Here is a 24,466-nt window from a genome sequence, read left to right on the forward strand (position 1 = left end):
TCTGAGACAAGATGTGAAACAGAAACGAAAGGAAAGCAAGGAACTGGGTGGATCTGGGTAACTGAAGTCTAGTTCCCTCTCATAAATCACGACGTAGAAGACCAAGGTAATGATGTGAGTGTTCTAACAACAGGTCTAGCAAGAAGCCCTGCTTTGGCTTTTTATCTTCCAGGATTTAACAGAGAAAGGGAACCACAGATTTTTTTAGGTTGTAGTAATTATACAGCAATATCTCTTCCAAGGTGGGTTACAGGATGGTTCTCTTAGAAAGTTAATTTGCCAGGACTATGTTGTAAGGAAGATCTGTGTAAATATTGATTTATTTTACCAAGACTTTGAAACTTTTCACTATCAAAGTCCTGTTTTCTAAAACGAATGACAGTTTCTGCCTAATATTTTGAAATATTTTATCTACATAAGTCAAGATATTTATTTTTAATTTTAAAATCGTGTGTGTATTCACGTGGGCGCACGCGCCACAGAACACATGCTAAGATCAGAGGATAATTTGCGGGAGTCAATTCTCTCCTTCTACCGAACTTAGGTTGCCAGGCTTGGTAGCACGATGGCCCTAATTATTTAATAAATTATTTTTCACCATTTTAAAATGAACCAGCCATTCAGAGGCTTCCATTGGCATGTGAAAATGTACTGTTACCACCCTGGTTTCGTGAAGCTAGCCGACAGCTAAGACCGGGGCAGCTGGTCAGCAGACTTGGAGCCTTATTGAATTTGCATAATTAACAATATCATTTTCAGTTACATTTTTTAGCTTTTAGTGTTCTCGGTGACGGGAAGCGAGAACCTGCGATAGGAGCATGACAAAACAGATGACTTTCAGTAGGAAGCGTACTTCAGGCTCTTTCAGGTATAACCCGAGGAGCTTTTTCCGGTCTCTGTGGCGCGAGGGTTTAGTCCCTCCTCCAGCCCCGCCCCTCGCAAAAGTTGTGTCCCAAACCGGAAGGGGTTCTCACTGCAATCCTATAGTAAGCCACAGGGAGGCGACAGCGGCTTCGAAAGAAAAGAGGACCGTCCCAATGGCGGAAGCGGAAAAGGCGGGACTTACGAAGCACGTTCAGTCAATCACTAAGAGTGCTCCTGGAGGCTTTTTGGTAGACGCTCTCTACGCGTGTTGTCTGCCCGGCTGCTTGTGAAGTTCCAGCCTCATGGCGGAGATAATTCAGGAACGCATAGAAGATCGAATCCCGGAGTTGGAACAGCTGGAGCGCATCGGACTCTTCAGCCACGCGGAGATTAAGTGAGAGATGATCAGGGAAGAGGAAGGACTGGGGCGGGCTGAGGAGAGCTTGAGGCGAGTGTGTGGCAGGGACAGGCGTGCTGACTTTTCTGAGCTTGTTTTTAACTACCATGCTAGAAGAGGGAAAAGCCCGTTGCTGGAATCATCAGTCTGTTTACCCATCAGTCATACTGACAGTCATCCAATGGTCAGGGTCTTGGGGTCGTATAGGTGATATAGCCAGGATTCTTGCCTACCAAAGACTACTGGGCAATGTGAATGGCGGAAGAATTCAGATTAAGAAAAGGTTATAGTTTAAAAGTTTGGGGTATACAACTTTAGATATTCGAGTACAGCGTCATGGAAGCTCAGGAGGTCTTCCTAACTAAACTTGTAGACTGGAGACCATTTAATTCATTTCATATGCTTCTTGAGAGTCCTGACACAGCACTCAGAATATAGTTGGCATTCGGTAACTTGGTAAAATCAATTACTTTTAGTGATTTTCTGTGACAATTCACTTTACCATGACTCTAGATGAAAGTGCAGTAATGTGAGTGTAGGGTAAGCAAAGTAAACGTTAGGAAACACAGAAACCCTTAGAAAGTGCTAAATGTAGCCTGGAGTCGGGCACCAGCCTGCAATTCCAGGACTCAGGAGGCAGAGGTAGGCGGATCCCAGTGAGTGCTAGGCCAGTCTAGTCGACAAATCGAGTTTCAGGACAGCTAGGGCTACACCGAGAAACCCTGTCTGGAAAACAAGGGTGGTGGTGTTAAATGTGTTACCATTCTTAAATATCGTCTTGCATATTCTGCCTTTAGTTTTCCTAGAACACATGTATGCTCACTCTTTTGTAGTAATATTTTGATAGAGACAATTTAGGTTTTAAGAACTTACATACTGAAAATATAGAGACCCAAGATTTTAGGGTAGAGATTTGGTTAACATAGAAACAAGTATTGGGGCTAAGAGCATTGCAGAGTGCTTGCTTAGCATGCCAAGGCCTTAGGTTTGATTCTAGGGAATGTATACACACACACCAAGACAAGCTCCTAAATAGCCGAAATTTGGGGGAGAAATCTTTGTTAGTAGTATGTATAAATAATAAAAAGCATTAGACGTTATTTACTTTGCTGGTGGGAATAACAATGATCCTGGCAACTGAGGTGATTTCCCTGAAAGTTAAAAACTGTATGTGGATGTTCTTAACCGCACAGAGGTCATTGTGTAAGAGAATACATATTTTGCCTGTAGAAGATGACTGTGTTCAGGAACTAGATGTTTCTGTTAGATGTGTGTTTTCCATATATCCTGAATAAAAATCTTAAGTTCACATTTAACTTCTCAAATGTTATGGTGTAATTGGCTTTCTCTGCAGGGCTATCATCAAGAAGGCTTCTAACCTAGAATACAAAATACATCGGAGAACCCTTCTCAAGGAAGACTTTATCAACTATGTTCAAGTGAGTGAGTCTATAGCTTTTTAGCCCTTTCAAGAATTTTAAATCAGACAGTGGTGAGCTTCACAGCAGTTTTCTACAGAATTCCAGAATTCTATGATTGTGCACACGTGTTTTAATTAGGATCAGAGATGTCTGTGTGGAGTGGCATTACCCTATAAGCCTTGGGCCTTGTCGGAGTGAACTTTTTTCTCCTGTTGGGTCGGTAGATCAGTGGCATTGTTGTGTATCAGGGTTTTAGCAGGAAACTTGCCTCTGAAAGTGGGCCTGCTGGAGGAGTGGGGGTTTGACCACAGCAGGCGGTTGGAAGGTCTGTAGCGTGCTTAGCACTGTCAGCCTGCAAAAGAGGTTTGCTTTAAGATTCTTCCATCTTCCAAACGGGCCAGAGATTGATGTTGAGATTAAACATATAGGATGAATGGTCAAAGGAGGGAGAATGGCTACTGTGTACATATTCAGAACCAGAAAGACAGAAAAAAAATTGGTTTGTGTGTGTATCATGTGGTGTGCAGTATCCACAGAGGCCCCAAGAGGGTGTTGGCTCTGCAACTATAGTTACAGATGCTTGTGAACATGGTTCTAGGAACTGAACTCTGATCTTTTGGAATAACAGCCACTGAGCCGTTGCTTTAGCCTCTAGAAAGGTAAAATGTTAGTAATAATTAAAAAACCATGATGCTGCATGCCTTTAATCCTAACACTCAATGAGGCTGAGGCAGAAGGAACTCGAGTTTGAGATTAGCCTGGACACAGTGAGACTTGTCTTAAACAAAACAAAATAAAACAAAAAAAACATAAACAAAAACAAAAGACTTAAAGCGTTGCTGGGTCTGATGGCTTGCACTTGGAGTCTGAGGCAGGAGAATTTTAGGTTTAAGGTCTACATGGTTTTCACAGCAGTACTCCTGTCTCTGAGAAGAGGATAGGTCAGATGAGATGGCTTAGCCAGTATATGGATTGCCACACATTCCTGACAACTTGAGTTTGATCCTTAAAACCCACACTAAAAGTAAAAATCTGGGGCAGGCATGGTGGCACAGACCTTTAGATACACTACTCAGGTAGAGATAGACAGATTTTTGTGAGTCAAAGCCAGCCTGGTTTATGTTGAGAGTTACAGGCAAGCCAGGGCTTCACAGTAGACCCCATCTCAAAGAAAAAAAAAAGCTGGATGCAGTGATGAATGCCTGTAATCTCAGCACTCCTGTGGGGCCAGAAAAACTTGAAGAGGATGGGCGGTGGGTAGCCTGGAGTACGCAGCATGGCAAAAAAGGAGAGACCCTGCCTTCACAAGGTGGATAGAGAGAACTGACTCCTGAAAGTTGTCTTCTGACCTTCATAGATGCTCTGGCACATGCATACCCCACCCACAAAATAATAAATAAAACCGAATGATGTATGAAAGTTGCATAAGAATATATATGTATTTGTATATTATATATTTACATGTAATATATGTTACATATAATATATATTAGTACTGTATTATACATATACATACATATGTGTATATATGTATATGTGCATATGTATATGAATATGAATGAAGAGGGCCTAGCTCAAAAATCAAATCTAAACTAAGAGTGATGATGAAGACAACTGCAGAGACGGTGCAGACTGTGGGCTTTGAGGTGACATTGATTTGAAAATACATGATTTGTACCAGTTGACATCTGTAGCACTGTGTACCAGTTCACATCTGTAGCACTGTGTTAGGCTTTGGGTTTCTTCTCTTTCTTCCTTTCTTCCTTCTTTTCTTTCTCTCTTTCTTTCTTTCTTTCTTTCTTTCTTTCTTTCTTTCTTTCTTTCTCTCTCTCTTTCTTTCTCTCTCTCTCTCTCTCTCTTTTTCATCTTTCTTTCTTTCTTTCATTCATTTTTTTTTAAAAGATTTATTTCATTTATGAGAATACACTGTAGCTGTCTTCTGACACACCAGAAGAGGGCATTGGATCCTATTACAGATGGTTGTGAGCCACCATGTGGTTGCTGGGAGTTGAACTCAGGACCTCTGGAAGAGCAGTCAGTGCTTTTAACCTCTGAACGATCTCCCTAGCTCTGGGTTTCTTTTTTTTTAAGGTTTATTTGCTTTTATTTTATGTGTATGAATTGTTTTGCCTGCATGCATGTCTGCACCACTTGTGTGTGGTGCCTAAGAAGGTCAAAAGGAATCAGGTGTTGGATACCCTGAGCCGGGAGTTACAGATGGCTGTTAGCTGGGTGGTGGGAACAGAAGCCAGGCCCTCTACAGGTCTCCCTCTGTAGGCTTCATTAGTCTGTGCAGCAGGTAGATTCTCCTGCCTTTGCCTCCCTGTGCCTGTGCCACACCGCCTCCAGCCTCTGGTTCCCTTCGGTTTTCACAGGACTTTGAGGGGTGCTTGGAAGGCAACAGTGTAGAAACCATGGTGTAAAAGGAGTCAGTAGAACTAGAGGTGGTGGACTTTAGAGAAGGAGATATGATTTCCCTTCTCCCGGTTGGAAGAACCACCTATAATTATTACATTAAAAACTCACAGACACATAGCATTTGGGTGGCAGAGACAAGTGGGTTTCTGTTGAGTTTGATGGCAGTCTTGTCTAAATTGTGACTTTCAGAACAGCCAGGGATACGTCATGAGACCCTGTCTCAAAACATGCCCACAAACAGCCTAACATGTGCACCTGCGTATTTGCACTCAATTTTATTAACTTGCTATGACACAAATGACATTTAATTTAAAATTTTTTTTTTCTGTGGGTGTAAATCAGACCTAGGGCCTCATGTAAGCCAGGTAAGTGCTCTACCACTAAAGGTTACCTCCTTAGCTCTTGATTTTAATTTTTATTTATTTAATTTTTGTTTGTTATTTTTTCTTTTTTTCCAGAGCTGAGGACTAAACCCAGGGCCTTGCGCTTGCTAGGCAAGCGCCCTACCACTGAGCTAAATCCCCAACCCGTATTATTTTGTTTTTCAAGATAGTGTTTTTCTGTGTAACCCTGGCTGTCCTGGAACTGTCTCTAGTCCAGGCTGGCCTTAAATTCTGATATCTGCCCATCTCCCGAGTGCTGGCTGAATTAAAGGTGTGTGCTACCACCATCTGGCTCTAATTTAAAAATTTTTATTTTTATGTGTATTTATTTAGGTGGGTTATGGGCACATGCCATGGTATGCATGTGGAAGTCAGAAGACATCTTGTGGGCTTCAGTTCTACCATGTGATTAAGTTTAGGTATGCCAGTAAGAGCCGTTACCCGCTGACCCATCTTTTCTTTTTTTTTTTTTTTTTTTTGTTTGTTTTGCTTTGTTTTGTTTTCTATACAGGGTTTCTCGTGTAGCCCTGGCTGTCCTGGAACTCACTCTGTAGACCAGGCTGGCCTCGAACTCAGAAATCTGCCTGCCTCTGCCTCCCAAGTGCTGGGATTAAGCTGACCCATCTTGATGTCCCTCTAACCCATGTTTTTTGAGACAGGATCTCACCGTGTAGCACAGGCTGGCTTTGTACCATTCACATATCTTATGTTCCTGAGTTTTAGGATAGCGCATGTGTCATGGGGCTGGAGAGATGGTTCAGTGGTTAAGAGCTCTTGCTGCTCGTCCATAGAACCTAGGTTTGATTCCCAGTCATATGGTGGCTTGCAGCTGTCTGTAACCCTAGTTCCATGGGGGATCTGATGCCGTTTTCTGGCCTTTGGATACTGCTCTTAAATGGTGCACTGACATATGCGGGCAAAGCACCCATACACTTAAAAACCAAAGGAGAACAAAAGGGTGTTCACCATGTTGGGTGGGGCCTATGCTTTTCTTTCTTTCTTGGCTTTTTGAGTAGGGTTTCTATGTATAGTCATGGCTATTCAGGAACTAGTTCTGTAGACCAGGCTAGCCTAGAACTCACAGAGATTCATTCACCTGCTTCTGCCTCCTGAGTGTTGAGATTAAAGGTGTGCACTACCACTCCTGGCTGTACTTTTATTTCTAATATTTGTTTGCAAAGTGGAAGCTTTGATATAGCTGTATGGGAAGCTATATGGATTTTCCAGGCTTGGGATGTCTCACTAGCCAACTTTTTGTCTTCTCTTTTTCTTCAGTAATTATAGTTGGATCGGACCTTTGTGTATGTGCTCTACAAAATAGGTTTTTATGCCTGGCAGTGGTGGCGCACGCCTTTAATCTCAGCACTTGGGAGGCAGAGGCAGGCGGATTTCTGAGTTCAAAATCTACAGAGTGAGAGTTCCAGGACAGCCAGGGCTACACAGGAACCCTGTCTTGAAAAACAACAACAACAAAAAAAATAGATTTTTACTATTTTGCGTTTTCGAAGAGCTGGGAATTTAACTTGATATTGTGCTTCTGGAGCTGGAGCTAGCAGAGTTGGCAGAGTGCTTGCCTAGTATGTATGGAGCCTGGGTTTCATTCCCAGCACTGCTGGGGTGGCACACTGTAACTCCAGCACTCCTGTAATCCTGGTACTTGGGGGAAGGAGATTCTTGGGGGTTTTTTTTCATTAATTTATTTATGTATTTGGAAGGAGAATCTTATTCATGTTCATTCTTGGTTACATAGCAAGCTTCGAGTCAGCTTAGGCTACATGAAGCTTTATCTCAAAAAACTAGAGAAGAAAAAATGTAAAAGAAAAAAAAGCAATCCCTGCTTCCGTTTTCCTAGATCTGGGATTATAGGCATTTATTGCTTTGCCTGGAGGTGTTGGGGCTCTTGTGCACGCTAGGCAAATCTGACTGTGTTGTCCTGGCTGGTTGGCCTGGAAGTCCCTATGTAGACCAGACTTGAACTCACAGAGGTCCACCTGTCTGCTTCTGGAGTGCTGAGAGTACTGGAGTGTGCTATCACGCCGGAAGTGTTGTACCTCTTGACATAATTTCCGAGCACCTTGAACTCTCAACCCTCCTCCAGCCTTAGCCTCTGAGGTGTAGACATGTGCCACAATGCCTTAGATTTTTTTTTTTTTAATTTTTAAACTGAAAATTAGAACATGCTGCTTTAAGTAGGAAGTTGGATTAATATTATGAATCTTACAAGTCTCATGCTGTTAAGTAATGTGTTGTCTTTGCCTGCCTCTTAGCTGCCTACAAGACTTGAAGATACAGTATAAATTTTTCCTGTTTTATTGGAAATGTTCCTCATATTTTAATGTAAATAAAGCATTCCTTTTTTTTTTTTTTTTTTGGTTTTTTGAGACAGGGTTTCTCTGTATAGCCCGGGGTGTCCTGGAACTCACTCTGTAGACCAGGCTGGCTTCGAACTCAGAAATCCGCCTGCGTCTGCCTCCCAAGTGCTGGGATTAAAGGTGTGTGCCACCACTGCCCGGCAATAAAGCATTCTTAATGCAACTACCAAAAAAGAATATACTGTTACTATACATACATACATATATATGTTTATAAGTTTTATGGAACTAAGATGAATTTTCAGGGAATTCCAGAGAGTTATTGTGAATTCTCGCTATTGTACAAATTGTCTTTTATTTTAAGTTGTTGATTTTTTTATACATTTCCTGTATTTAAAAGGTTAATGCTTTTCATGTTTCTCTTTGTAATCTCTCCCTTCCCCATAGTATGAAATCAATCTTTTGGAGCTGATCCAGAGAAGACGAGCAGTAAGTTAATGCTTAATTTTTTTTTTTTTTTAAGTTTGTTTTCTATTGGGAAACACTGATAATAGATAGCCAGCGCTCTACTTTCCAGTCTCTGATTTTTTTTTTTTGTCGGTACTGAGAGTGAGCATGTGTGAATGCTACTCTGGATAAGTGTGACTAATTAACTGGGGCTTTGTTTTTGTCCCCTTTAGAGAATTAAATATTCATTTAAGAAGGATGAAATTGAATATTCTATTGTACATCGGGTACAAGGTATCTTTGGCCGTGCTTCAGCGAAGTGGAAAGTAAGTGATTAGTGTGTACTCGGAGAGACACGATGACGTACAGTGTATGTATTTGGAGTTGGATGTTTGACTGTTTAAATGCCACATCCTCTCTGTTCCAGTTCTCAGTTCTCACTTCCGTGATGACATCATTGCTTGAGACAGGTTTAGAGCCGTTAAGAAGGCTCATCTCATCACTTTACTACTCTGTGAGGATGACACTAAGCACTGTGTTTAATACATTATTAGGGTTAGAAAAAATTAAAAGAAAGCTGGGCATGGTGATGCAAACTTTGAATTCTGGCACTCAGGAGGCAGAGGCAGGTGGATCTCTTGAGTTCGAGACCAGCCTGATCTACACAGTGAGTTCTAGGACAGCCTGAGCTACACAGAGAAACCCTGTCTCAGATAAAACCAAAAAGGGGCGGGGGCTTACCTAGCATGCCTAAATCCCTGGGTTCAGTCCCCAGCACCTCATAAATGTAGTGTGATGGCACAAGCCTGTAATACCAGAGTTAAGGTGGAGGCAGGAGGATCAGAAGTTCAAGGTTATCCTCTGTTTAGACAGATGATGCCATGGTTTTTGTTGACTAGCGAACTCTTCGAGTTTATCCCTGCTCATGTACTACTAACTACTTTGCCAGGTATTGTATTTGTGAAAAGAAGGTCTGTCTAGTCTGGGGTACAAGAGACACTGTCAGGGAAAAGGCAGCAAAAGAACTCACCAGGGAGATGGTCGGGTGACCGCTTGGAGATGGGCAGTACCCCAATGAGTTGATGTTTAGTTTTGTGGGGACTGATGTATATCTGAGAAGTGCTTTAGATTTCTGAGAATGGAAGGTCTGTGTTTCTTTACCTGGTTTGGCAAGCTTTTAGAATTGCACTAGACATTGTCTTGGAACATGGTTGGTGGGAGTTAGAGTTAGATTTATTCCTGTGGTTAAGAGAGCCCAGGCTTCAGTGAGGAAGCTGCTCCTAGGTGGAGTGTGTGTGTGGCACCTTGGCTCTTTCAGAACTTGCCTGTTTGCACTGATGTGAACTAACGTACGTGAAGATGAGGTCCAAGCAGCTTGTCCTGTGCTTCCCTTGCAGGATGACGTTCAGCTTTGGCTGTCCTACATAGTGTTTTGTAAGAAGTGGGTAAGTACAGCCATATGCAGCCCCTTCTCTTTCCTCTGAAGTTTCCTTCTGTTACTGAACTCCATCTTTCTCAAGAGGTACAGGGTTAACTGTTGGAGAAAGAACCCATGGAGACAAGCTGGGCCACAGTGTCACATTGTATATCTGACCATGTAAATGATTTTAAGTCATGTGAAAAGAAAATCATTATATATATTTCTATATTTTTCAGTTAAAAAAAGCTAGAATGTTTATGTTTAATAATTTAGCTATAAAAAGCATGAGTGTGTCTTCTTGTTAGTCTCTGGTAATAACAGATCTTTCTCATTGAAGTGTGTGTGTGTGTGTGTGTGTGTGTGTGAGAGAGAGAGAGAGAGAGAGAGAGAGAGAGAGAGAGAGAGAAAGAGAAAGAGAGAAAGAGAGAAAGAGATATATATATATATATTTTTGTGTATGTGTATATGTCTGGACTATCTTACTATGTAGCCCTATCTGGCCTGGAACTTGCTATGTAGATCAAGCTGGCCTTGAAGTCACAATACTCCATCTGCCTATGCCTCTTAAGTGCTGATTTTAAGTCAAGAGGCACTATTCCTGGGTTTCCCATTTGATTTTATAGTTAGTAAGATGGTATGTGTATGTATATGTATGTATATTTTGCTTATGGATGAGAAGTAGTGATTTCTGTTCAGGAAGTAAAGTGCTTTCTTTTCTTTTACAGGGTACCAAATCTCATCTTAGCAAGATATTCTCTACCATGCTTGCCATTCATTCAAACAAACCAGGTATATCAAAATCTACATTTTATTCAAAAACAGGCCATTTTAGAACTTACTATGCTTGATGAACCTTAGAAGTTATTTGGAGGCCTTGAGCTCAGACAGTTTGCTGTGTCTTAGTTTATCATCCCCGCTTGCTATGCTGTCCACAGTGCCAGGTGTTGCATTTGTGGACAGGAAGGATGGGTTTTCTCTTAGCTGATGGAAAGTCAACTTGCTGGTTCTGTGGGGTGCATTTTATGTGGAGGCAGTAGGTGCTGAGTGATTCTAAAGTTGGAGGAGATATTAACATAGATTTATAAGGTAGGTTGGCTGACACAAGTTGTGCACAAAGTGTAAGAGAAAGAGTCTCCTGTGAGTGGTGAGTAGCGCTGCTCTCTAGTGGAGGTGCTCCAGTGGAGGTGCTCCAGTGACTGTTCTCAGGGTATTAGATCAACCACAAATTTATGACACAGGAATCCAGTGATCTTAGCAATTCATAGGCCTGTCTCTATCGTCCCTAAAGCAGGTGTGATCCCTAAGTTGAGGCTTCTGGAGGGACTACATTAGTGAATAAGGAAACTACTTTGGTAACCCATGGGGGCAAGAGATTCTGGAAATACCCATGCCCAATTTCAGGAGTCGTATGCTCAAGAAAGCTAAAAGAAATGGCTTGCCACGGTTTGTGACCCTCCAAGAAAGTTCAGATGTCATTACCAAGCAGGGGTCATTTTGTGTATGTGTAAGCATGTGGTATATGTGTGGGTGTGCACATGCCATGGTACAGCATGTAGAGTTCAGAGGAAAATTTGTAGAAGGCAGCTCTTTTCTACTATGTAGCTTCTAGGAACCAAATTCAAGTCATTAGATAGGCAGCAAGCACCTTTTCTGGCTGAGCTAGCTTGTCAGCCCTTTTTCCGACTTTAGATAGAGTCATCAAACTTACCATTAGAAACTTCCTCAGCCTCTCTCTTTTTCCTATGGTAAGATTAACAGATAATTCATTAAGTATTAAAATTGGAGCATTGATTGTTTACTGAAATTAAGTCTTAATTTTTTTCTCCTATAGCTTTGTGGATTATGGCAGCCAAATGGGAAATGGAAGACCGCTTGTCTTCAGAGAGTGCCAGGCAGTTATTTCTTCGGGCTCTACGCTTTCATCCCGAGTGTCCAAAGCTCTACCAAGAAGTGAGTTTTTGGGCATGTGGAATGAGAGAGAGGTCTCTGTGACCCTCAGAACGAGGCAGCAATGTCTCTGTGATACGTAGAGAACAAATGTTTCTTAAAATGAAGTTATCCTCCTCTTCTGTGTACTTTATTTTCTCATGGGTAATGGTGCGTCATGAAAATTTTGTTGCTACTTTTAAAAACAGAGATGCTGGAAAGATGGCTCAACAGTTACTAACACTAACTGCTTTTTCAGAGGATCCAGATTGAATTTCCACCACCACCATGTTGGCTCACAATCCTCTGTAACTGTAGGGGATCTGGCACTCTCTTCTTGGCTCCAAGAGCACCATGTGCTGCACAGACATACATGTAGGCAAAACACCCATATACATAAAATATAATTAAACAAAAAACAAAATAAGTAGAGTAACATTAAAATATGTTAATTAATTTTTTTCTTTCTTTTTTGAAGTAGAAACTTGGTATATAGCCTTCGCTATCCTGGAACTCTCTGTATAGACCAGGCTGGCCTCAGAGTCAGAAAGATCAGCCTACCCTTGCCTTCTGGATGCTAGGATTAAAGGCATGTGCCACCATGCTCTGCTGTTTTATTTTATGTGTATGAGTGTAGTTGGAGTTACAGTTGTGACCAGCCGCATGGGTGCAGAGAATCAAAGCTGGGTCCTCAGTAGCAAGTACTCTAACTGTTGAACCATGTTGAACCATCTCTCCAGCCCAAATACAACTTGTTTTTGTTTTTTTAAGACAGTTTCTTTGCATAGTCTTGACTGTCGTAAGACTTTCTCTGTAGACCAGCCTGGCCTCAAACTCAGACCCCAACTGCCTCTGCCTTATCATGAGTGCTGTGATTAAGGGTGTGCACCCCCATTGCCTGGCAAATATGAGTAATTTTCAAAAATGAAATGATTATTGTTTTGTGTGTGTGTGCATTTGCACACCCATACACATGAGTGTACGGTGGAATCTTGAGGCCATGTGAGTACACATTGGTATTTTTCTGGATCTTGGTGTGATTAGTGATCCATCTTGTGACTGTTATTTTGTGAGATTAAATGTCTTAGTTATCTTTTTTCTTTCTTTTTCCTTTTTCTTTTCTCTTTTCTTTTTTTGAGATAGGCTCTCTCCATCATCTTGGAACTCAATACATAGACGAAGCTGGCCCTGAATTCAGAGATCCACCTGTCTCTGCCTCCCGAGTGCTGGGATAAAAGGCCCAAGCCTCCACACCTTGCACTTTTTAATTATCCTGACAAAATAGCATGACCAAGGGAATTTATGAAAGAAAGCATTTAATTTAGGCACTCATGGTTCCCAGGGGTTACAGTTCATGACTACAGTTGCAGGGAGCATGGCGGCAGGCAGGCCTGTGCTGGAGCAGGAGCATGGCGGCAGGCAGGCCTGTGCTGGAGCAGGAGCGAAGAGTTCATGTCTGATCCACAAACATGAGCAGAGAGGGAGCTAACTGGGAGTGGGGTGTGTTTTTGAAACCTGAAAGCCCACACTGTCAGGAAAGTCCCTAAGGAAACGGCAGTTTTTGTTTAGTAAACATACTCTTATATGTCTCCTTCTTTGTTACTAAATGAGATAGAAATCTGGATTACATTGAGCACAAAGGCTTTTTACTACACACGGCTGAGTTTAAGTGAAATCACTTGCAGAAACTTCCACTAAGTCTCTTGACTCTTACACATAGATTACGTGTCAAAAGTAGTCTCCATCCGACCTCATCAATATCAGCCAGGTTCATTCCAAGTAAATGTGCTCCCCTCATTTTCCTGGATCAGATATTAATGGTTTTTTTAAAGAAGCCATCTTGAATGTTTTTAATTTAAAAAGCATCTCTAAGGACTTTAAGGACATTATTTCCTATTTTAGTACTTTAGGATGGAGCTGATGCATGCTGAGAAACTGAGAAAGGAAAAGCAAGAATTTGAAAAAGCTGCCATGGATGTGGTAAGAGCTCGTGTGTTGACTGTTAGTCTTTTGAGCCTCCTTAGAAATAAAAGACGAATCTTTGAGATATACTTTTCTTTCTAATTTAATGTTACATTTTTCACTTTCAAATGGGTTTGTAGGTTATTTTAATTTTTAGAACGATATTTTAGTGTGTGTTTATGCCGTGGCGTTTGTTCGGGGGACAGGTTGAGGAAGTTGGTTCTCTCTTGCCACTACTTGGATCTTTTTCCCCACTGAGCCATCCTGTGGGCTCTTGATCCTCCTGCCTCAGCCTTCTGAGGGGTGAGAGTAAAGGTGTGCTCCACCATTCCTGGCTCTTTTCCTTCTTACATAATTTGTAATGTGACCGAATAACTTTAAAGAAAAAGTTTTGAATGTCAGAGCTGGCGTTATGAGGCATGCCTGTAATTCCAGTATTTGTGAATCTGAGCCAGAAGGATTGTGAGTTCTAGGCTAGCCTGGGCTATATAGCAAGACCCTGTCATCAAAAAGATAAAACAGCAAAACTAAAGTAGACACTAAAGAATTTGCTGTACCATTATTGTGTTTTTAGCTTAGAACCTTGTGTGTAGGTGGGGTATGCATATGCGAGGTATGTTTATGTATTTGCATGTGAGGGAGTGTGCAAGTACATGTGTGTGTACATGTATGTGGTAGCCAAAGGTTGGTGTATTCCCCTTCAACTGCTTCTCCACCTTGTATTTTATCTTTTAATCACATTTGAGAATGCTGCCTTTTTTGAGTGTGTGTGTGTGTGTGGGGGGGCACATGTCAGTGTGTGTGGAGGTCAGAGGATAATTTGCAGGGGTCGGTTCTCTCCGTTTGTCACATGGGCCCCAGAGGTCCATCTCAGGTGGTCAGTCAGCAGCAGGCACCTTTCCTCACCGAGCCCTCTCATCAGCTCTCACTTCTCTTTTAAGTTATACTTATTTTTGTGTGTGTGTGCCACAGTGTCCATGTGTGGGTCAGAGGATGAACTACTTTGAGGAGTTGGCTCTCTCCCTCCATCACTTATCTCAGGGATCCAGTTCAAGTCATCAAGGCTTGGCAGCAGGCACCTTACCAATGAATCATCTCACTCGCCTTTATTATTATTAAAAAAATTATTATCTTTCATTTGTTTTGAGACAGAGTCTTGTTACCTGGCCCCTCTTTGCTTGGATCTCTTATGTTGGCCAGGCTGGCCTTGAACTCAGAGACCCATCTGCCTCTGCCTCCTGAGTGCTGGGATTAAATGTGCCCAGGTACTTCCATTCATCTGTTTGTGTGTGTGTGTGTGTGTGTGTGTGTGTGTGTGTGTGTGTGTTTGTGTGAGTGTGTGTGTTGGGTAGTGGTGGGAGTGTCTTGAAGGCACTATAATATGTGTGTTGTGGTCAGGGGACAACTTGTGGGAGTTGGTGCCTTTCCCTTTTAAGCTATTTTGTTGGTCCTTTCCATCCTATCTTTTGAGATAGGGTCTCTCACTGAACATGGAACTCACCAGTTTGATCAGACAGCTGGCCAGTAGGCCCCATCCATCCCTGTCTCTTTTTCCGTAGTACTAGGGTTACAGGTACCTGTCACCACACCTGGCTTTTTGCATAAGTACTGCAGATACACACTTGTGGCAAGCATTTCATCAACTTAGCTTTTTCCCTGGCCCTCAGGAGGTGTTTTAGTTCAAAACACTAAAGAGGAGGATAATCACGGTATGTACGACTGGATCTGTTCTGGTCTAATGGAGAGTGAGCCTTAGAGAAACAGCTGGGTGACACTAGTGTTTAAGCTGCACACCTTACACATGAAGGAGCTAGCCTTGGAATTGTGATTTGTCAGAGGTCCTGTGGCACTGGTAGTCTAGGCCTGTTAATCTCTATCCTGGTGGGTTGGTTTTTGGTACTTCCTGGTAATGCCTTTTCAGTCACGGTTGATGTAACACTTTGTAGGGGAATTTTGATCATCCTGAAGAAATCCTTAAAGGCGAGTTGGCAAGGATCATTTACAAAAATTCTATAAGCAAAATTAAAGGTAGGTATCCTCTATATACTTATTTTTGATAGGTGTTCTGTTTGTGATGAGAACTTGTGTTTGTGTGACTGTTAGCTTGTAGGCAAAGCATACTGTGTCTTCAGAAAAAGCTTCCTACTGAGCTATCATCAGGCATTTCAATAAGGTTTTATTGAATAGTCAACTAATTGGGGGAGTTGAAAAGGAGTAGATGATATAATTCTTTGCCTTATGCCCTTAATTTTGTGAAACTTAAGAATAGTTAGAAGTATTTCAAAATATTAATATGTCTTTGTATATGTCACGTGGTGGGGCTATAGGAATATTTCCTCTCTTTGTTCTGTTTAAAAAACAAACAAACAAGCCGGGCGGTGGTGGCGCACGCCTTTAATCCCAGCACTTGGGAGGCAGAGGCAGGCGGATTTCTGAGTTCGAGGCCAGCCTGGTCTACAGAGTGAGTTCCAGGACAGCCAGGGCTATACAGAGAAACCCTGTCTCGAAAAACCAAAACAAACAAACAAACAAACAAACAAACAAACAAACAAAAGTTACCACAAGAAGGCTACCTGTTCTAACAGTGAGCATAGCTTAGTGGTACAGCTTGCATGAGGTCATGGGTTTAATCCAGCACCAGGAAAACAAAAACAGGGCTTGATATGGTGCCCCCTAACACCGGAGGATCATGAATTGGAGGCCATCTGAGGCAGGGCTTGTAGCGTAGTGATAAGGTGCTTGCCTGGCATGCACAAGGCTTTAGCTTTGATCCCTGCTGTTAGGGTTCAGGGGAGGAGTAGAAGTCAGCCATGGCTAGAGAGGGAAGCCTTGTCTCAAAAGACAGCAACCCCCAAAAGACTGACTCTAATACCTAAAGAAAACGGCGCGCTTAGAATGAAGTGTGTCTTTACAGTTTGACTGATAGCAGATCGTCCTCTCCCTCAATTTTTAAATTGTAGGTGCGGAATTCCATGTGTCACTTCTTGCTATTGCTCAGCTGTTTGATTTTGCCAAAGATCTACAGAAGGAAATTTATGATGAGTAAGTAAAACAATGGGGAGGCCAACATGTCTGTTTCTGGTCTGTGTTAAGATCTGAGGCTGGGAGAAGAAAAAGAATGTACACTGGGCATGGTGGTGCACGCCTTTAATCCCAGCACTTGGGAAGCAAATGCAGATGGATTTCTGAGTTTGAAGCCAGTCTGGTCTTCAGAGTGAGGTCTAAGACAGCCAGGGCTATACAGAGAAACTCTGTCTCAAAAAGCCAGAACAAGGGCTGGAGAGATGGCTCTGCAGGTAAGAGCACTGGCTGCTCTTCCAGAGGCTCTGAGTTCAATTCCCAGCAACCACATGGTGGCTCACAACCAGGTATAATGGGATCTGGTGCCCTCTTCTGGTGTGCAGGTGTACATGCAGATAGAACACTCATATATACATAAATAAGTAAATCTTAATGAAGAAAAGCCAGAACAAAACAGAATAAAAATAGGAAAAAAAATCCTTTATAAGCTTTAGGGAAAATGATGCTGTATTATGAATAGAAATGATATATTCCCACAGTGGTTCTTTGACATACTCGGCTTCAATTCTGAAACATCCCACACATATCCCAAAGGCTTCCGTTAATACACGTTCTTCTTTTCTGCAAAATCAGAGTTGTATTCTTAACTCTTCATAGCTAAGTGCTATTAATACTTTAATCTGCAGTGTCTGATTCTGGTATTTAAGAAATATTTGTGCGTATTAGTTAATTTTTGAGCTTTGATGAAACATTATGACCAAAAACAATTTCTTTTGGCTTATGGTTCCAGAAGCCTAGAGTCCATAATGGTGGGAAAGACAGGGCATGCTAGTGCAAACAGAAAGTTGGCTGATGACATCTTTACCTGCACACAGGAAGCAGAGGGAGTGAACAGGAAATGAAATATGGCCCTAACCCACAAATCCTGCTCCCAGTGATGTTCTTTCTTCAGATTCCACAACCTCTCCAAACAGTGCCACAAACTAGAGACTGAGTGCTCAAGCCATGAGCCTTATGGAGTGCTTCTCATTGAATCCACTGCATAATGTTTACATTGGGCACTTGTTCTTAGGTTCCACTTCTCGATGTCATAGGAGATAAGCTAGAACAGTTTGTTCTTTGGGTATCTTCAGAGTTTCGGTAGAGAGTTCAGTTGTGCTTTTTCTATGCTTCTGTTAGAATTCAAGAGACCAGGCTCTGCAGGGCTCATAGAGGCGCCTGTGGCCACAGATAACGACTGTGAATTGGAGAGCTATAATAATTTTAAAGATACTATTTGTTGGGGTTTTGTTTGTTTGTTTGTTTGTTTCTAAACAGGGTCTGGAACTCACTAGGCTGGCCTTGAATGTGTGGGGATTGTTCTGCCTCAGGCTTCTGAATGCTGGGAATATAGGCTTATGCTACTGTGCCCAGCTAAAAGTTAACATTTATAAATGATGCCTGAAACATTGTGAAATCCAATGGATAGATAACAACTTTGTTCCATTGATAAGACTATCCATTAAGCTGTTCTGGAATGCCTGTTAGGAAATTACTCTGTGTTACTATAGCTGTAAAGGGTATCCTGTGTCCTTCTGTGGACCGTAGGAATTCTGTTATTCTCGAATCGGCTTCTATCATGAGACAGGTGCCAGTAAACTGTAATTTTCAGCCTTCAAGCTCTGCACACCGATGACCCACTCACGTGGGATTATGTGGCGCGGCGGGAATTAGAGATTGAGTCCCAACCAGGTGAAGAGCAGCATGTATCGAAACAAGCCAAAGCAGTGGAGGTGGGCCGCAGGGAAGAAAGGTGCTGTGCAGTGTATGAAGAGGCAGTGAGGACCCTGCCTACAGGTGCGTCTGTCTTGGGATGTCAGAGCGATGGTCCATGACTGAAACGGACAGTCCGATTCTCAGCACTTATGTTGGTATACGAAGTCTCTGAAGAGGGTGGAGATGTATCTCAGTGGTAGGGCACTTACCCAGCAAGCATGTGCCCTGAGTTCAGTCTCTCGTAGACAAGAAAAAAAGAGAATATCTATATGGGACAGTTTACAGTGTTCCTGGCTTGCTTTTTCTTTCCTTAAATTAAAAATGATACGTGTATTTATTTATTATGTGTGTGAGTGAATGCCACAGCATATGTACGGTGGTAAGAGAACAGACACATCACCGCTGTGGGTTCTCCCCTTTTTTTTCTCCCTCTTTTTTTTAAAAATACTTATTTTATGTATATGAGTACACTGCCACTGTCTTCAGACACACCATGTGGTGCTGGGAATTGAACTCAGTTCCTCTAGAAGACCAGCCAGTGCTTTTAACCCCTGAGCTATCTCTCTAGACCCCCCCCCCTTTAAAAAAAAAAGATTTATTTATTTACTTAATATGAGTAAACTGTAGCTATCTTCAGACACATCAGAAGAGGGCGTCGGATCCAGTTACAGATGGTTGTGAGCCACCATGTAGTTTCTGGGAATTGAACTCAGGACCTATGGAAGAGCAGTCAGTGCTCTTTAATTGTTGAGCCATCTCTCCAGACCTTTTTTTTTATTATTATTAAGATTAATTTATTTATTCTATGTATATGAGTGCTCTATCTGCATGTACATCCGATCATATTATAGGTTATGAGCCACCATGTAGTTGCTGGAGATCGAACTCAGGACCTCTTGAAGAGCAGACTGTGACCTTAATTGCTAAGCTGTCTCTCCAGCCCCTGGTTCTCCAGCCCCTGGTTCTCTCCTTATATGTGGGTCCTTCTAAGGAAGTGGGGTGAGGTCATCAGGCTTGGCATCAAGAGCCTTTATGTGTTAAGCTGTTTTGCCAGCCCTTTTATGCATACTCTTCTTTTTTTTTTTTTTTGCATACTCTTCTTTTTTGAGACAGGACCTCACGTATCCCAGGCTGGCCTCAATCCACTAAATAGGCCACGGTGACCTTGAACTTCTAAACCAGTATGTGTGGCGCCTCCAGCATGTTAGATAAGCACTCTAATTAAGCACTCTTAATAGTTTTTAAGCCAGGGTAATTTAAACTTTGTTTTTAAAGCAATTCATTTTTGTTATTTTTATTTTATGTATATATGTATTTGTCCCTGTGAGTGAATAATGTCATATGTGCTGGTACCCACAGAAGCTAAAAGAGGTTTTCAGACTCCTTGGAACTGGAGTTACACGAGTTGTGAGCTGCCCAATTTGAATGCTAGAATTCTAACTCAGGTCCTCTTGAAGAGCAGTGAGTGCTCGTAACCATTGGGCATCTCCAGCTCCTGATTTAAACTTTGTTTAGAGGAGTGTCCTCTTGAAAGGAAGGTGTTTGAACTAAGAGGACTGGTGACCTAATTGGTGTCATCTGACTTTTCCAGAGGCCATGTGGAAGTGTTACATCACCTTTTGCTTGGAGAGGTTTTCTAAGAAGACCAGTAGTGTACCTCTCAGAGGGCAGGTAAGGATTTACATTGCATAGCCACAGTGAGAGGTTAGAAAGTGTCTCTTCTCTAGAGAAGGACACTGGGCAGCTTTCGGCATGTCAGACTTGTCATCATGAAGATCTAGTCAGGTTTGTTCTTAATCTGGATAAAGGACAGGAGGACTTTCTGCTGATTGGATTGTGCCCGGTGCAGGTGCTTAGCTCATCTCTTCCTGACCATACCTCGTTTAGAACTCATGGCCATCTCTGAATTCTCAGAAATGTTCAAGATCACTTTTGCCCAGCTCAGTGGCCAGCGCGGCTGCCAGAATCTGCTTAATGACCTGACCTGTTTCTGATTCCAGAGGCTGGAAAGAACTGTGCTTGCATTCAGGAAGGCCCATGAGCTGAAGTGCCTTTCGGAAGTCCAGTACAAGCAGTGGGTAAGGCCAGAGAGAGCGCATTCACTGCCCGTTACATGTGCTTTATTCTGATTAAGGTACCTGTCAGCAGAACAGTCAGAGTGAGCTGACTGGAAGTAGTGAACTCCCCCTCCCTCCCACCCCTATCCTTTTCTTCCCTCATCTTTTCTCTTCCACACCCCCTCTCCTCCTCACTTTTTCTTAAGGATTGATTTTTGTTTTATGTCATGAGTGTTTTGCCTGCATATATGTATACAGACAAAAAACTCTCTTCTACAGGCTAGAGGAGAGTTTTGGGTCTCCTGCAGCTGATTGGAGTTACAGATGGTTGTTAGCTGCTGTGTGGGTGCTGAGAGTTTAACCTGAGTCCTCTGGAGGAATAGCCAGTTTTCTTAACTGCAGGACCACCTCTCCAGCCCTTCCCTCCCCTCCCCTCTCCCTTTCCATTCCCCTTTTCCTTCCCTCCCCTCCCTTCTCCCTCCATCTTCCCCTCCCCCTTTCCCTTCTCTCCCTCTTCTTCCCCTTCCCCTCCATCTCCTTCCACTTCTCTTCCTTCCTGGCTTCCCTTCCTTTCACTTCCTCCTTTTTCCTTCCCAGCCACTTTTCCTCTTGCCCATTTCGTCTTTTCTCCCTCCCTTTGCTTTCCCTAACTCCTCCTTTTTTGCGGCGTTGTCCCTGAAATCCCAGTGCTGGAAAGGCAGATACCCTGAAGTTCATCTATTCAGTTCAGGGTTTGGATCCCCACCACCCATGTAAAAGCCTAGAATTCTAGTATGCTGAAGGTGAAGATGGATCCCCAGAGTGAACCTGCTAGTTAGATTAGCGTACGCGTGAGCTCTGGGTTTAGTTGAGAGACCCTGCTTCAGTGAATAAGGTGAGCGCTATGGAGGAAGCTAACATCAGCCTTGCACACCCATGTGGATGAACACACATGTGTGTACACCAGCGTGCACATTTGAACCTACACACATGTGCACACACATAGACACATGCAAAAAAAATATAGAAGGAAATTCTGGAAACCACCCAACATCAACCTCTGGCATATATCTCTCTCCTCTCTCTCTCTCTCTCTCTCTCTCTCTCTCTCTCTCTCACACACACACACACACACACACACCCTATATCAGCAAGCATATGTTTACACTCTCACAAACAACAAATATGTCTTAAACACACAAATAAAAGTAAAAATGACAAGATTATTCTGGTTTTCCCGTAATCTTTCGGGTAAAGCTACTCAAAACTTTTTTTTTTTTTTAATTTACTGTAACTTCTTAACTTGGTCCCTGCCCATAATTCTGGAAACATCTTCTGTCACCCCTCCAATCATGCTAAACATTGGAAGCTCTGTGACCAGGAAGAGTGTCTGGTTTTCTCGGTATTAAATTTGGCCTGTAACAATGCATAGTAAATGCATTTGCTGTAGAACTAGCTACAGACAGCTGTTCATTGGTTGTTTTTCACAATTTTGTAAAGTTCTGTTGTAAAATGATTAAAAGTGTTTGGATGTTTGGCCGAATGTGCATCTTTACATCACATGTGTGCCTGGTGCCTTAGGAGGCCAGAAGAGGGTGTCGGGTCCCCTGAGACTAAGTACAGACAGTTGTAACCTGCCATGTGGGTACTAGGAATTGATCCCAGGTCCTCTGGAAGAGCAGCCAGTGCTCTCAATCCTCAATCCCTGAGCCTTAACCTCTCCAACACCCCCCTCCCCCCCATGATTCATGTTATATAATGTCAAAATACATTTTGGAAAAGTTATACCAGTGACCTGCACTGAATGAATCCATGAATTTCCTTACAAGTCTACAAATACTGTTTTTATCTTTATTTTGCTGTAGTGGGTGTGGGTTCTTCCTTACATTACTTAGACTCTCTGCTTTTCCTCATCAGTCTGTATGCATGTGTCATGGCCTGTGTGTGAGGAGAGTACCTTTGGAAGGTGATTCTTCCCTTCAGTGTGGGATCCATAGATAGAGCTCAGGCTGGCATGGTTGCCCGGCAGACACCTTTACCTGCTGAGCTATCTGTCTTTTCAGCCCTCTTTATGACTTTCTGATAGTCCTTTGTGTAGAATCAGGGAAAGGAGGAGGAATCCCAGATGCCCTTTCTGCCTGTTTAGCAGCTGTGGTAAAAGGTGTAGTGGGAAGGCTATTGAACTTGTTGTCAGAAATAGTTTGTATGTGCATCTGTTTATATCTGGAATTTTGCTTTCAAGTGGCACTTTACAGTGTGCTTTGTCTTTCTTAGATTGACTTGTTGCTGCGCCAGGACCTCTTCAAAGAGGCTCTGCAGGTGGCAGAAGCTGGGACTGAATTGTTCAAGGACTCTGTAACAATGTGGCAGACGAAGCTGCAGGCGCTCATTGACTCAAAGAGCCCAGATGTAGTGATGCACTTTGAAGAAGCCTTTGCACACCTCAAACCCCAGGTCTCTGAACTGTTTCTTTTATAGTTCATTTTTTTTTAGATTTATTTTTTATTATATTATGTGTATGGGTAAGGTTGAATCCACAGCTTCATGCAGGCTGAGCAAGCCCCCTATCAACTAAACTATATCTCTAGCCCTCTTTTTGAAACTTTTGGAAAAATGTTTAAGATTTGCGTGAAAGCTCATTTGTAATATATTTGTCTGCTGAGAGCAAACCCTAGAGTGATAGTTGTTGTTAAGTGGTAAGAGTTCAAGGATTGGATAGAAAACTTACTTCTATTTCTAGTCATTTATTTGCAACATTACTAAATCATGAAAGATCTCTTATTCTGTTTAAATATCTTACAAATAATAAATACTAATGGAATATTCTCACTTGCATCTGCATCTGATTATAAACTCAACCTGCAATCATAAAAATCCAAACTTTAATGCTCTACATTTATTTGGCAGTAAATCTTTTGTGTTAGTGAGCGGAAAAACAGACTGCAGAGTCAGGTGGGCACAGACGCAGTTACTGCTCTCCCAGCTGCCTCTCCACACTGAAGATCGGGCAGGCCAACCTACATCCGTTCTTCTTTTTTTTTTTTTTTTTTTTTGTTTTTCGAGACAGGGTTTCTCTGTGTAGCCCTGGCTGTCCTGGAACTCACTCTGTAGACCAGGCTAGCCTCGAACTCAGAAATCCGCCTGCCTCTGCCTCCCAAGTGCTGGGATTAAAGGCATGCGCCACCACTGCCTACATCAGTTCTATGCAATGGCTCCCAGACCGCAGACACAAGGCCTGGGTAGCTGTGAGGCTGATTGGCTGTGGGCTTTTGTTCGCTTCACTGAAAGATGATTGCCAATGATGATGACTACAGTTGGGATTCCCTGTTGGAATTGGACTAAATATATCAAAGTGTTGCTTTGGGTGACTTGTCTGGGGGCTGTAACCACCATCTTTATAGTGGTAAGTCTCCAGAGCACGGTGCTGTGTAGTCATATCTAATGGCTTCCTTTTTTTGCAAGCAGGTTTGCTTGCCCTTGTGGGTTTCTTGGGCAGAGTGGAGTGAAAGTGCTAAAAGCCAGGAGGACACTGAAGCCATCTTTAAGGTACAGGCTCCTGTTTCTGTTCCTTGTGTAGGGATTCGGTATTTCCTATCCTATCCTAAGTCACAGACTAGTGGCTCAGGTGGGTCTTCAAACCAGGTTTGCTATCTCTAAGTTCCCTTTGTTTTTCCTTTCAATGTAGAAAGCTATGTTAGCTGTCACAGGCACCAGCTCAGTGACCCTGAAGGAGAAATACCTGGATTGGGCTTATCGGAATGGAGGCTACAAAAAGGCCAGAGCAGTGTTTAAAAGGTACTGGCAGGCGCTCAGAGCTGTTCCTATCCTGCCCACACTCAGCCCCTCATACCTACCTACTGTGTGCATCACACAGTGTCTGCAGTGGTGACCTGAGAAACTTTCTAAACTTCCTTTTATTGATTTTGCATAGTTAAAGCAATTTGTACACTTGGGGTAAATAACAATTAGATCATTGTCACTGATGATTGTAATTATGTCATTAGTCCAAGCAGCTCTGTTGGTACACCATTTCTTTATAAACCAGAGAGATTGAGCCCAGGGCCTTGTACCTGCACAAGGGCTGGACCACTGAGCTGCGTCTCC

General features: G+C 42.5%; 1 protein-coding gene across 2 annotated transcripts in view; it reads left to right on the top strand.

Moving 5' to 3' along the window:
• The first annotated feature begins 1,081 nt into the window (after positions 1 to 1,081).
• Utp6 (UTP6 small subunit processome component) overlaps positions 1,082 to 24,466 on the top strand; it is a 29,596-nt gene continuing 6,211 nt past the window's right edge. The window contains exons 1-16 of one of the 2 annotated variants that reach the window (XM_028759218.1): positions 1,082 to 1,258; positions 2,616 to 2,700; positions 8,243 to 8,284; positions 8,476 to 8,568; positions 9,640 to 9,687; positions 10,388 to 10,451; positions 11,494 to 11,612; positions 13,491 to 13,568; positions 15,497 to 15,578; positions 16,511 to 16,592; positions 18,223 to 18,407; positions 19,918 to 19,997; positions 20,327 to 20,404; positions 22,637 to 22,816; positions 23,828 to 23,908; positions 24,048 to 24,157. In XM_028759218.1, the coding sequence (XP_028615051.1) occupies positions 1,167 to 1,258; positions 2,616 to 2,700; positions 8,243 to 8,284; positions 8,476 to 8,568; positions 9,640 to 9,687; positions 10,388 to 10,451; positions 11,494 to 11,612; positions 13,491 to 13,568; positions 15,497 to 15,578; positions 16,511 to 16,592; positions 18,223 to 18,407; positions 19,918 to 19,997; positions 20,327 to 20,404; positions 22,637 to 22,816; positions 23,828 to 23,908; positions 24,048 to 24,157 (1,499 nt within the window). In that variant the 5' untranslated portion in view covers positions 1,082 to 1,166. The remainder of the gene's footprint in view (positions 1,259 to 2,615; positions 2,701 to 8,242; positions 8,285 to 8,475; positions 8,569 to 9,639; positions 9,688 to 10,387; positions 10,452 to 11,493; positions 11,613 to 13,490; positions 13,569 to 15,496; positions 15,579 to 16,510; positions 16,593 to 18,222; positions 18,408 to 19,917; positions 19,998 to 20,326; positions 20,405 to 22,636; positions 22,817 to 23,827; positions 23,909 to 24,047; positions 24,158 to 24,466) is intronic. The other variant, XM_028759219.1, reaches the window with a different exon arrangement.

This window comes from Grammomys surdaster, unplaced genomic scaffold (assembly GCF_004785775.1).
Source record: "Grammomys surdaster isolate TR1022 unplaced genomic scaffold, NIH_TR_1.0 126278, whole genome shotgun sequence".
NCBI lineage: Eukaryota > Metazoa > Chordata > Mammalia > Rodentia > Muridae > Grammomys > Grammomys surdaster.